General features: G+C 39.4%; 1 protein-coding gene across 3 annotated transcripts in view; it reads left to right on the top strand.

Annotated features, from left to right (window-relative positions):
- UHRF2 (ubiquitin like with PHD and ring finger domains 2) overlaps positions 1-12321 on the top strand; it is a 123302-nt gene extending 110981 nt beyond the window's left edge. For 2 of the 3 annotated variants that reach the window (XM_075596526.1, XM_075596535.1), the window contains exons 10-17: positions 2212-2316; positions 2504-2610; positions 4482-4644; positions 5236-5373; positions 5499-5742; positions 7531-7694; positions 9170-9268; positions 10928-12321. In XM_075596526.1, the coding sequence (XP_075452641.1) occupies positions 2212-2316; positions 2504-2610; positions 4482-4644; positions 5236-5373; positions 5499-5742; positions 7531-7694; positions 9170-9268; positions 10928-11074 (1167 nt within the window). In that variant the 3' untranslated portion in view covers positions 11075-12321. The remainder of the gene's footprint in view (positions 1-2211; positions 2317-2503; positions 2611-4481; positions 4645-5235; positions 5374-5498; positions 5743-7530; positions 7695-9169; positions 9269-10927) is intronic. The other variant, XM_075596543.1, reaches the window with a different exon arrangement.
- The last annotated feature ends 681 nt before the right edge of the window (positions 12322-13002 follow it).

Raw genomic sequence — 13002 nt, 5'->3', positions numbered from 1 at the left:
TATGCCCCAAGAGAGTCTCTTGTATCTAAAATTGTCACACGCCTTTGGCCAGTTTTGAAATGATAATTACTAAATGGAGTGCCATTTTTTTGTTGTTGTTTATTTTTTTGGTGCACAGCAAAACAACAGTTAAATAAGTAATTATTGTATCACTCTGTATTGCATTAGGAAACCAATGTTTAGGTCTGGCTGCAAGACATCTCTTTGGGCTTGGTACCCACACAAGAACAGTGCAATACCTTAAAGTTGTGTTGGATGGAAGAGAAAATAAAATGAGGAAAGCGTAGAATGCTTGGTGAATGCACTGAATGGGGCTCTATGCAAAGAAAAAAATCTTTGATTTTTATTTCTTGGCGTGATTTTTGATAATTGTAGGTGCACCGTAGAAAAGGTGTCTGCAGTTAGGGCTTAGGATATGGAGATTTCAGGCAGACTTGGAAGCAGGCCCACCACCAGCTTGTATGCTACCCGAGGCACAAATGTAACCAAGGGTCCCAAGGGAATGAGCGGGATGCCCCTCCGCTTGCGCAGCCCAAGGGGGTGGTTGTTGACCGTGGGATTAAAACCATCTGCATCTTGCATTTGTCCTGGCAGAGAAAGGGGCCCACTGCTTAGTCGATCTCGAATCTGGGGAACTGGGATCTCTCTAGCAGCACAAACTCTTCTGTGCTAGAGATCCCAGGCAGTCTTGCAGCAGGCTTTTAAATGTGCTTAATGAACCAGGTGGAGACTGGTCAATTAACTCCTGCTGAAATTAACCTGCTCCCTGCTGGATTCATCAGCAAAAGACAGGTTTTATTTTGGAAGCCTTTTAGACAGGGTAAAGGCGTTGTTACATGGGGTTACTCATTAAACACGCGATAGTGTCGATCATAGCTCCATTCAGTTATCCTGGATGATGACATTGTAGAGGCCTGAATATGGTTATGACAATATTCGGGCATCTACGATGTCATCATCCAGGCTGACTGAATGGAGCAGAGAGTGCTTCTGCTGTGGAGGCAGAGAGACACGGAGGAAGAGAGACATAGAAGGATACTTGAGCTGTTGTATTTTCGGTCAGAAGAATAACACTGCAGGGGTCCTTTGGCAACCGCCAGGAATTTTCCTATGGATTGTGCACCACTGAATTGAAGTGTGTTGTGTGGGTCGCAAAGGTGCAGGGCCCAAGGCAAATGCCTCGCTTGCATTGCCCTAAGGCCAGGCCTGCGTGGTGATCTCAATAGCTCTATGTGCACCACTGCAATTTGAAGTCTTTACTGCTCTCCTTGTTATGTCAACCTAGCAAAGAAAAACTGTAGGGGCATAGGACTCAGGGAAGGTGCATTCAGATAAGTATTTATCAGATGGCATGGAAACTGCTGGAGTGAAGATGACGACCTACATTTAAAATAAAAAAATAACCCTATTATATTAAAAGTATGTCTGTCTGTCAAGGCCAGACTGTAGCTCCAAGACTGTGGAACTTTGCCGGCAAACTAAGGGGACCCTAATGGTGTGCACCTGGGTTATCTTTTTAATTTTTATATAAATGCATTAATTCTATGAGTGATTAAAATGTCTCTGACAAGCAAGTCAGCATTAGGTGTTGCACAGTACCTGGTGCTATGTATCTTGTACATGACATCATACTGCACATAGCCTGGTGGCAGATATGAGTTTGATAGCTATACGTTTAGATATAAAGCAGACAAGGAGAGGAAGTCAGTTGACACTTGAGGAGAAAGCAAGAATACTGGAGAAGGAGAGAGAGGCGGAAAGAATTGTGGACATCATAAGGTATTAGAGGAAAGTGATGGGAGGGAGACAGTCGAGGGGGAGAGAGAGAAGGGGGGGAGAGACCATTTATTATTAGTAACTTTGATTACTGCAACCCGTGCGTAGCCCGGCTTTGACCATCTAGTATATAGTAATTTAGGAAATAAATAAGAGTGATATTGAGAAAGTACAAGGACATAGTGTGTTTATCGCAATTTCGATTCAAGAATGAATGCACTTTCAGAACACTGGTATTCACAGTGTATGTACTACATTTCATGTTCTATTCACTAGACTGTCATAGACTAATGAGAATTCAACTGCACGTAGATGCAAATGGTAATATAATCTGATGTGATTACACGTTAATGTGCTTCAACAACGCTCTCTATTATTCTTTGAATATCTTTACATTGAGATTTGAAATGTTGGTCTTTTGTTGTTTTTGTCCAGGTCAGTGAAGCAGGTGTCCACAGGCCTCATGTTGGTGGAATTCATGGGCGCAGTAATGATGGAGCTTATTCTCTTGTGTTAGCCGGAGGATTTGAAGATGAAGTGGTATGTGCTTAACACTAATAAATAATCGTAAATAAATGACAGGAATTTTTTTTTTTTTTTTTTACTTCTGTAACGTTTTTAAGTTTAGTATAGAATTAAAAAAAATAATAATCTAACCATGAAAAGTGAAATACATCATAGGTGCAATACTTTCAGGCCCCCCCAAAAAAATATTTTGCTTTCTCAGGACCGAGGTGACGAATTCACGTACACGGGCTGTGGTGGCCGAGATCTGTCTGGGAATAAAAGGATTGGCGAACATTCTTTTGACCAAACTCTGACTCATCTGAACAGGTATAAGTTATGTTTGTGGAACTTGAACTTATATAGGAGACACTGTGCAGGAGCCCAACGTAGATACACTGATTAAAAATTATGTTTTTTTCATCACTAGTAAGATACAGAACCTTGTAACTGAATGAATCTTTCCAGTTATTATGTGTAACATATTATAGGTTGGAAAGCACTTTTATATTGAAACAGCCTTGAATGTCATTTGTATTGTGTTTGTACAGAAAACAAATTCAAAGTGTAATCTGTGAAGGGCCATTAAATACAAAAACCCACTTTCTTTTGTTGATGTCTCTATTCGACCAACCTTTATATCCATAAGAATCCTTCTTCCCTCTTTTATGCTACAGACCTTCTCTTGCGTCTTAAATTGAATAGCCTAGAAATAAAATGGTTACTGTTTCATTTTGTATGGTATTATGGAATACTTGAAGATCAATAGCAGAGTGGCTGCGCTTACAGTGCCGGCGAAAGCAACGTCGCGTCAAAACAAATGCATTGTCGCCGTCGCGTTCGCTTATAGTAAGCGCGGAGCGACGGCTTGGTCGCAAACGCTGGAAGTCATCTCTATTTGATTTTCCAGCAACCGTAGCCTGACCGTCGCGTCGCCGTCACTATAAGCGTAGCCTTAGTATGTGTAGCTTTGCTTTCGTGTATCATGTTTTAAAACAATGGCAGATTGCATCTTTGCTTTCTTCACTTGTATAGCTGCTCAAACCACCTTAGCAATGCACATCCAACAGTAGAAGGGTAATTGTGAAATGTAAGGCCAACCCAGTTATTAGAGTGAAACATTTCCTACACTCAGTGTGCCTTATGGCAGTATTAGTATACGCACTCTCTATAAATATCTCCCCTTTCTGTAGCTCTCATATTGCTCCTGAACAATGAATAAAACAACTAGATACAAAAGAAAATAGAACATACAATGACAAAAGCTTTCAGTCTGCAATAATGACATTCTAGACCAGTGACACGTGATTACTTGAGTGTAATTGACAATGTCTAAGCACGATTAGCGTAATATAATATACTTTCAAAAAGAGTAACAATTTCCTAAATATGAGACAATATGTACACATACCAGGTTATTTACTAATCTTTTGTAGAGGAAAAACTGGGGGGAAAACGAGTGCAAAATAATGGCACCACATTTATTGAAGAAAAAACAATCAAAATGCTCTCAATGTGATTCCTTTTCTTTGATACATATAGAGTTATTTTTACACTGGTTTTGTAGCCAGGACTCCATGACAAATTTTAAGGGGTAATCCTAGGCCCAAAGTGAACTAATTCCAGTGACATGTTTAAGGGGGTCTCATCTGGGTGATTAATACATTTTTGTATTCAAATCTGCCACCTATAAGTATTTTTAAATCTTTTTATTAATATTACACTTGGGAGGGATTTGCGTTCCCCTGGTTGCTCCCTTATGTGTGATGTCACTGTGTGATCAGCAAGTGCTTGTACAGCCTGATTCCCCCCTCCCCACCTCCCCTTATGTTTATTGTCTCTCCGATAAGGACAAGGTGGGATAAGAGCAAAGAAAACACTTGATTGACAAACACTTCCATATTTAGAGTCCCCATAAGAAATTCAACTTGTAACAAATTTAAAAAAATGTTTAAAAAAAAAAAAAAAAAAAAAGCAGCCCAAACTTTGCTATTAGATATATTTAGGCAAACCAGATAGACTGTAAAATGTTTGTTTTCTGGCTGACAGTGGGTTTGCACCTATAACACATAGATCCCATAGAGGGTGGTAAATCAGAACACCAGTTCACAAACAAAACAGCAGCATTGGCTCAATTGTGGTCCAGGGCATTGCAGAATGCACAGCACTTCATATGTTGCCATCTTTGTATATCCTTCCAGGGCCCTGGCCCTAAACTGCGACGCGGCCCTGAATGATAAAGATGGAGCAGAATCTAAGAACTGGAGAGCTGGGAAGCCCGTCCGAGTAGTGCGCAGTTCAAAGGGACGCAGAATCAGCAAATATGCCCCCGAGGACGGCAACAGATACGATGGCATTTACAAGGTGTTAAATCCCAGGGGAATAACATCTTCCATTTTTTTTTAACCCCTTTGCTGCCCGAGAGGCTCGCTTACACTGTGCAAAAATCAGTTCACGGCCGTGAAACTTTAGTAAAAAAAAGACAAACTAGATCATTGAGAAAAATAAATGTCTTTTTGCAAAGTTAGTGTCCTTAAAGCTGTGATCGTCTGAGGATATAAAATGATTGCTGGGCATATTTATTGAGCAATGCTAAGCTGTAAGGCATCTGGAAGTACATTCAAGTGAATTAGCTTGAATGAGCCGTCAGGGGCCTTATGTGTTAGCATCACTTAGTAAATATGGCCCTGGCTGTCTTCTGAAGACGAGTTTTCTTGTCAGCTGATCAACAAAAAGGTAGAATTAGTTAGGATTTTTACCCCTTTGCCTCCAGCACTTCTATGTAAAGAGGTACTAGAACGAGCAAAAAATGCATTTATGCTCCCCCAGTGCAATTGGTACAAGTCTCATTAGGGTTTTATGTGTCTCTTACGCTTAGATTTACATAATGTATAAAGTGAGTGTCAGAGACATAATAAAAAACGGTGTATACTGCTTTGATCTGTTGTAATTTAGGTGGTAAAATATTGGCCGGAAATAGGCAAATGTGGATTTCTGGTCTGGCGCTACCTTTTGCGTCGGGACGATGTTGAACCTGCTCCCTGGACGGCAGAAGGCATAGAGCGCTCAAAGAAACTTGGGCTGACATTACAGGTGAGAGCATGAGACATATTGTTTTACTTTCTGTGAAACCGGCGTGGGCTTTGGCTTTGTGACAGAGGTCTACACGTAACACAACTGAAGCGTTTGTTGTGCTCTATGTTTGCCTCCTGAATTAGTTCCCGGAAGGGTATTTGGAAGCCATGGCTAACAAGGAGAAGAAGGTCAAGAAACCGCTTGTGAAATCCGAGCCCAGCAGCCCGCCGGTCTGTCCAGTCAACGAGAATCTCCGGAGCAGTGCAGGCAAGACTAAGCAAAGCAGCCCAGAGCAAACCAGCGGCCAGGTCAATCCGGACGATATGAACAGCCAGAAATACTACAGCAACCAAAGCAACGGGAACCAGAAAAGGCCAATCGAAGAGGGTACTTGTTCCTAATGCTATTAATAGATTTTACATTTATGTGAACAATTTAAGAAGATAACTTTTGCATTAATTAATATTCCCCACAGTGTATATCTTAACTGACTTGCCACATTTTTAGCCTTCTTTACTTCAACAAGTACCCAAACTCAAGCCGATGAGGCCAAAAGGACAAAATAATTGTCTGTGTGCGTTGCTTGTTTCTGAACAAGTGTCTTAATACAGAAGATTGAAGGGTTGGGGAATACCTTATTTAAACATGGATTTTGATGTTACAAAGTGGCACACGGTGTATCCTTTTAAGTGTCTACTCTCAGTGGGGGAACAGATAGCCACATTGGCAATCAATGTTGACTGTAATTCAAATCGGATTACTTACTCCAGCCGGGATGAAGGCCGTCCTCATCTTCATGGCTGAAGCCACAGGGAAAAAATCCAATAAAGGGCGCAAACAAAAAAACCACCACCCCAAACCATAAAAAAAATCCAAAGCCTGAAAACTAACAAGAAAAACCCACCCAAAACCAGAAACAATGAATTCAAAGCCAGATGGCAGACCCCCCAAAATGAAATCCATGCCCAATGGCCTATTTGTAATGCAGTGCCATCCTGGGGCTACAACATTGGATCCTTTTTTTGTTTTATTGTTGTGGATCTGCCCTTTATTGAATTTGTGGCTTCAGCCATGAAGATAAGGATGGCAAGATAGGTCTAACGCCAGCCTGGAGTAGGTGGGGGAAAAAGTGGGGAATTTCATGTTGTTCACCACGTTCCAATAAATATCGGACCTATATAATATACGGCATGATAATACATAAAATTGTGGTATTCTGACTATTTTTTAACAAATCCAATATTTTTAGCAGACCCAATAAGAAAGGCATTTTTGCATTGTAACGTTGACTATAAGAATAACGTGTTTTTTTGTTTTTTTTGCGATAATACCTCTTTTTTCCTTAATGTATCTGGCCCATAGAGGGTTATTCCTAAAAACCCTTGGGACACTTTCACAGTTTAATGCAAGAAAAAAAACATAGCCCCAAGCACCTGTGCCTCTTCCTCCTTGTAGGTTTGATGCTGAACTTCCTCCACACCTTTTCCCTCTATCCTAGTTACCTTCTTTCCGCCCTCTTTTTCCATGCCGTATAAGACATCTGCGTTAACCATTTTTTAATTTAAATTTTTATGCTGCAGCACTTCAGGTATGCAGTACATGTTTAGATTTCTTTCTAGGCTTTCATGAGTGTATAAAATGACTGTCCTGTTCTCTAATAACACAGTAACATCATTCTAGATGGGTTGAAAAAAGACATATGTCTATCAGGGATAACGTTTGTTTCATTCTAATTGAGAGATATAATATACTCATCTTATGTTTAGAATTATATTGTTCCAGAGGAAGGCAAACAAAAACAAACACAAACAATAAAACATTTGCCATTTATTTCTACAACGGAAAAAAAAAATCCTTCCTGACTTCAAGGTTCAATTGTCTTTTTATGTTTTAACTTGTTCTGCATACCTTTAATTTCTAAAAAGATGTCCAACCTTTTCTTAAGTATATCTACTAAATCTGTCATCACAGCCTCTAGAAGTAATAATGGCTTACCTGTCTTACACAATGAAATGCCAATCCGGCACATTGCAATGCGGTGAATTGCTAAGCCCTCCGGCAGAAAGGTTTGAAACTGTATTTTTCTAATGTGAATAAAAAGTGAAAACAAAGCCCTGAACTCTGAAATTGCTGACATTTCCTGTATTTTTATATGTTGTTCTGTGTATATTGCAGCAGACATGGAAGTGGTTAAACCGCCACCAAAGTCCATGAAACTGACAGAAGAAGGCCGGGGGGAGACTTTCCAGCTCACTCCACAGCAGCATTGGCTGATTAGCGAGGACTGCCTGAATCAGAAGCTGTGGGATGAAGTGCTTGCGTCCATCAAAGAAGGCCCCGTACGTATAAACGTCCTCTCATTTCCCCTGTTATTTCTGAGTTACCTCTTCATTGAACTAAATACGTAGCAAGACATAGACTGAATCCCTGTAGATCTTTTACAACCAAATTTGTTCTACTGTACAGTATGTGCTTATCCAGAGCCGGTGAATGTCATGTTATTTATGGCAGCATCTTGCCTCTGCTCACTGTTTTTATTTATTTAGTATTATTATTTGTTTATCTGTAATAAACTGGGATCCTTCCCGAGCACGAGCATCTGGTAATTTTTCCGAGGTTCCCTACGGTTATTGAGGAATTGAGATATTTGAAGTTTTGTTTTTTACTCTCTCGATGTATTTGGCAATAATAGCGATTCCATTAATACTGACGGTGCAAGTGTATGTGTTCCAAGGTTAGTCCTTGTGAAAAGAATACTTTCAGTATTGATTGGCTTGCCGAGAGCAGAGATACAAGAAACCTAAATCGCCTGTGAGCCCGCGGAGACCGAAATAGTAATTCAGGCTACAATAAAAAAAAGAAAGAAAATGAGCAGCCCCTATTGTTTCCGTGTTAATATTAACAAGGTACCGATTGTAATACACATACCTTGAGAATTTTGGTTAATAATAGTTTCAGCTGAATTTATTCAAAGTAAGACATGCAGAGTGTTAAGTGTATTTGTCCTGGAGAAGTTGCCGGTTGAGAGAGCTTTAAATGTAACATAATGTTATGATCCACCTGTGAAGAACCTATCATGTTAGAAATGAAAAGGTATTACAGACAGTGAACCTCCAAACTAGAACGATATCCTTAGTTGGATGCTGTCTGAGGCTCTCCGATATCCCCCTGGTGGTGGCTGCCAGGAAAAGGAAATGGAATGCAAACCCAATTGGATTAATTTGCTGGCCAAACCTAAAATGCAGTGCTGTTCTTGGGAACTCTGAGCCTGGGATTCAGGCTCACATTCATTTAGTGGGATTTAGGTTTACGTTAATTAAAATGCCTCCCCACACAATCCCTAGCTCTGTTATTTACAAGTTGGGATTTTCCTTTCATTTGGATTTTTACCTTCACTTCATACATGTTGATGACAAAGGGTTAAGATGATTTCATATAAAACAAAACTGCATTTTATTTATGTGAAAATCTTTGAAACATACATATAATGATAGTATATGTGTGTATATATATATATATTTTAGTCAATATTTTGAACATTTATTGGTTATTTTTTTGCAATAGCATTGCAGCTATTGTGGGATGATGGGGGCGAGGGGGTATTTCACCATAAGGTGCTGCATATGGCTTTCCTGAAAGTGTAAGGCTCTGGTTTCATGAGTGTATTTCTTAGGACCGCCAAGAGATATGCATTGTAAAATGCATTGTATTATGCAAGAAGACTGTTGCATTCTATTATGCAGTGAGACAATTGCATTTTATTTTTGCAATGAGACGATTACATGGAATTTTTGTTGTTTGTTTTTCACACTAGAATTTTCTAAAGAAGGTTGAGCAATCCTTCATGTGTGTCTGCTGCCAGGAGCTGGTTTACCAACCAGTAACAACAGCATGCCTCCACAATGTGTGCAAAGTAAGTTCGCCTTCTTTCTTTACACACTTTCTCTTTATTACATCACTGTTTTGAACTATGTCTTTCATTCCCTCAAACACTGACAAGTATTAGTGTGGCATTGCAGGGAATATTCTAAATTACTCTCATAGCATGAATGTTACAGGAGAAGTGTCCTTGTTCATACGCTGGAAGAGTTATCTTTAAAAATACTCCTCCTGCCTGAAATCTAAAATAATCAATCCGGTGTAAATGATGCGTGCCGCTGTGGATAGGTTTTTGTCTAGGTTGATCTAGAAAAAAAAGGGTGGATGGCCAAATTGGTCCACCGGTGCCTAGGTCTGCTACTCGTCTTGTTCAATCCCTGCAATAACTTTAATGAATCATTGTGGCTTTGCCTTGTTAGAGGAACATCTTTTTTCCCCCATCTTATTAGCACTAACATGCATTAGAGTTAATGCAGTGCCCTTTCTGGCAGTAAACTGGACGTATTGTAACTTAACGTTGTTTAAGCTTTGAAGATGCACGTTTAGGCACATGTTAACTCACTTAACAGGGTTCTGTAGATCTGGGCCTAAATCGTTTACATTGATGTCAATAAACTGTGCTGAATGGTTTCATCACCTTGACAAAGGCTGCTTGATGCAGATGAAACATTGGAGTTTATGGCTCAGTGAGTAAAGACACTGACTGGCACTGAGGGGAGCCTGGTTCAATTCCCGGTTTCGCTCCTTGTGACCTTGGGCAGGTCAATTGATCTCCTTGTGCCTCAAGCACCAAAAACATAGATTGTAAGCTCCACATGGCAGGGACTGTGCCTGCAAAATGTCTCTGTAAAGCGCTACGTAAAACTAGCAGCGCTATACAAGAACATGCTATTATTATTCATTATTGTGCCCATGCTTATTCCTTGTTTATGTTACGATCAATTGGGACACTAAAAGATTTTCCCTAACAGTAAGGAGAACCAACATTTCTGAATTACAATCCCTTTTAGAAGTGAGTCTGCACCACTCTACCTTCTGAATGGTTTCATTAAACAATCTTAAAAAAATATGTATATATCAAACCTTTGGGGAAAAGTCCTGTCTTTCATGACAACCCATCAGATCGAAAAAACAAAAATATATTTCTTATTACAGACTTAAAAAAAAAAAAAAAAAATCTGTCAAAAAGTCTTGATAAAAAATGGGTTCCGTTTGTTAGCACTTCACTCTGTTGCCACATACAATACAAAATCAGCTTGTAAATTCACAGAGATTTTCATATGATGTATATGTAATATTGTGAAGGAAGGGAGCACTTACATTGCTTTGTATTTTGAGTGTCGTGAGTTTTTATCTGCACTTTTCACTGTCTTTTCTGCCTTTTTCTCTGGCATATTCTATTTTTTGTGGGCTGAATTTAGCCTACAGTATATATGTGATGTGATGTTCAGGTGTCAAGGGAAAATATACCTGGAGAAAAAAATCACTTTCTAATTTCTAATCCTTACACAAACTGGATGATTTTTGTGAAAAATAACTGGTTGCAAAAACCAAGATACATCACTTACTAGGGGGAATATTTTTATTTCATCCGTTTCCTACCGCAGATTAATATTTGATAAATGCATATTTTATCCATCCAGATAATATTAGCATTTGCATTTATTCTGTCATCTTTATCTCCTACACACAGAGTTGCCTGCAACGTTCCTTCCGAGCTGAGGTCTTCACCTGTCCGGCCTGTCGCTTTGACCTTGGAAAGACTTACATCATGGTTCCCAACAAGGTCCTGCAGACACTGCTTGACCAATTCTTCCCTGGCTATAGCAAAGGGCGATGATTTGTTGTGCTCGCACATCATCTCCCCCTCATTGACTTTTTATAAACCTTAAATGGACAGCTCGAGTGATGGGGGAAAAAAAGGAATAAAATAAAATCAGCGGCGGACCAACAGGCATGATGGAACTCAACAATGTATGACACCCACACACACCCACACACCTCTTCCTCATGTCGCCACGTATTCAATTATTGACTGTCTCAACATCCGAGGTAGTGGCTTCCCACACAAGTCTGAGGGTTCGATAGAGAACCCTCAGCACAGACCGGCCATCAAACCCGAAGCTTAAATCCTGCTTGTTTGTTTTAACTACCTCAGGACAGAGGAGAAGAATACGTGGGGACAGAGTAAAAAAAGAAATAAAGCAATGGGTCAACTGATGTTCAGCAACACACTGCCTCCTGGATATTTAGTTGTGCCTCGTCCATGAGATTTTTACTGCTTCAGTGCCAGAGTGGCCTGCAGTACACTGCAGGGCAATATGTTCTAGACCCTTCTATGGCTGAAGGGTTTAATGTACACTGACAGCACTTAGAACCGAGAGAAACGTTTTAGATTTAATAGCAGCTGATTCATGTGCATAACTTTATTTTTTGTCTTCTCTTCATTCATTCACACACTCTACTAGGAACTGTTCTTCGTTTGGCTCGGTTTCCTTTATTTTTTTTTGTTGCAAAACTTATTTGTAGTTTATTACCGTGAGCTTCTCTCTGCTTCTTTTTCTTGTACCTTATGCAAGTTGACTACTAATAACTAATGAGAACAATATGTATGCATTGTTGCTGCATTATTGTACAGTGATCGGGGGGGGTGGGGTTTCTTTTCCTTTTTAAGACACTCTAGCCGTGTAAAAAAAAAAATGATTTCCTATAAAACAAGCCACTTTTGTATTAGTTTAAACGGTTTGCTTCAGTAGGGCCTTGTATCAGTGGCAATACAACCCACAGAGCAATGCAAGTGGGTGGCAGTAATAGCTTGGAAAGGGTCTGAAATCGCTTCATATTGTGATCTCCAATTTTATACACAGTATATTCCCTAAAATATACCTTATTAAATATTTTATGATGATGAAATGTTGCTTATGCTCCTTTGCTGCTCTATGCTGTGTAGTTGTAGCCAGCTAACATTTTTTTTTATGAACAATGTGTTTGTTTTTTTTAATATAATGGTCACATTTTTATATGAAACTGTTCCGTTTTGTTAAGTGAGGTTGTGTCTGAAATCTGGTATAAAGTGGCTTCTATATCTGTGGTGGTCTTATAATTTCACTAGTAGGGGAACAAAAGCATGCCCCTCATTATTAGATTAGGTTATTGGTCTGTTAAATCAGTCATTTGGTGATAATATCATCTTGTATTTATGTAACACATTTTAATTCATGTGAGCTGTACAGTTTAGGGGCGTTCCCTCAGCCATATTGAAATCTTGGAAGCATATTTCTTGTGGTAGGGTCTGTGTGCGCTCCAAAAAAGAAATAGGAACTCTTCTTATTATTATTAGAATTGTCCACTTATAAGTAAAAAGCAAGAAGTTAGGGACATGACCAATATTACATAAAGAGTTTGAGCGGATGACGCCTGTGTTGTACTGTATTTAAGATGAATAACTTACCACGTCACAGCTTCGCCCTTAGGTTTGCTTAAAAATGTTAGTTCCACTCAGGCCTAGATGCACTAAGCTCTGTTAGGCTACTTAACCTAAGTTAATGTCACGTTAATAGGAATGATGTATCCACTAAGGACAATAATGTTACGCCATGTTTTCTGCCATAAAGAGCGTTAACGGTAATAGACATTAGTGATGAGATGCAAATTTAGCATGATATCATCTCCTTAAAATCTCTTAAGGTTATCACAGGGAAGTAACGTTATATTATTTAAGTCACATGCAAAACGGGTCTTTACTCCCATCCAGACCCTAAAATATTG

Source organism: Ascaphus truei, chromosome 1 (genome assembly GCF_040206685.1).
Source record: "Ascaphus truei isolate aAscTru1 chromosome 1, aAscTru1.hap1, whole genome shotgun sequence".
Taxonomy (NCBI): domain Eukaryota; kingdom Metazoa; phylum Chordata; class Amphibia; order Anura; family Ascaphidae; genus Ascaphus; species Ascaphus truei.
This window is presented reverse-complemented; position numbering and strand designations above follow the sequence as displayed.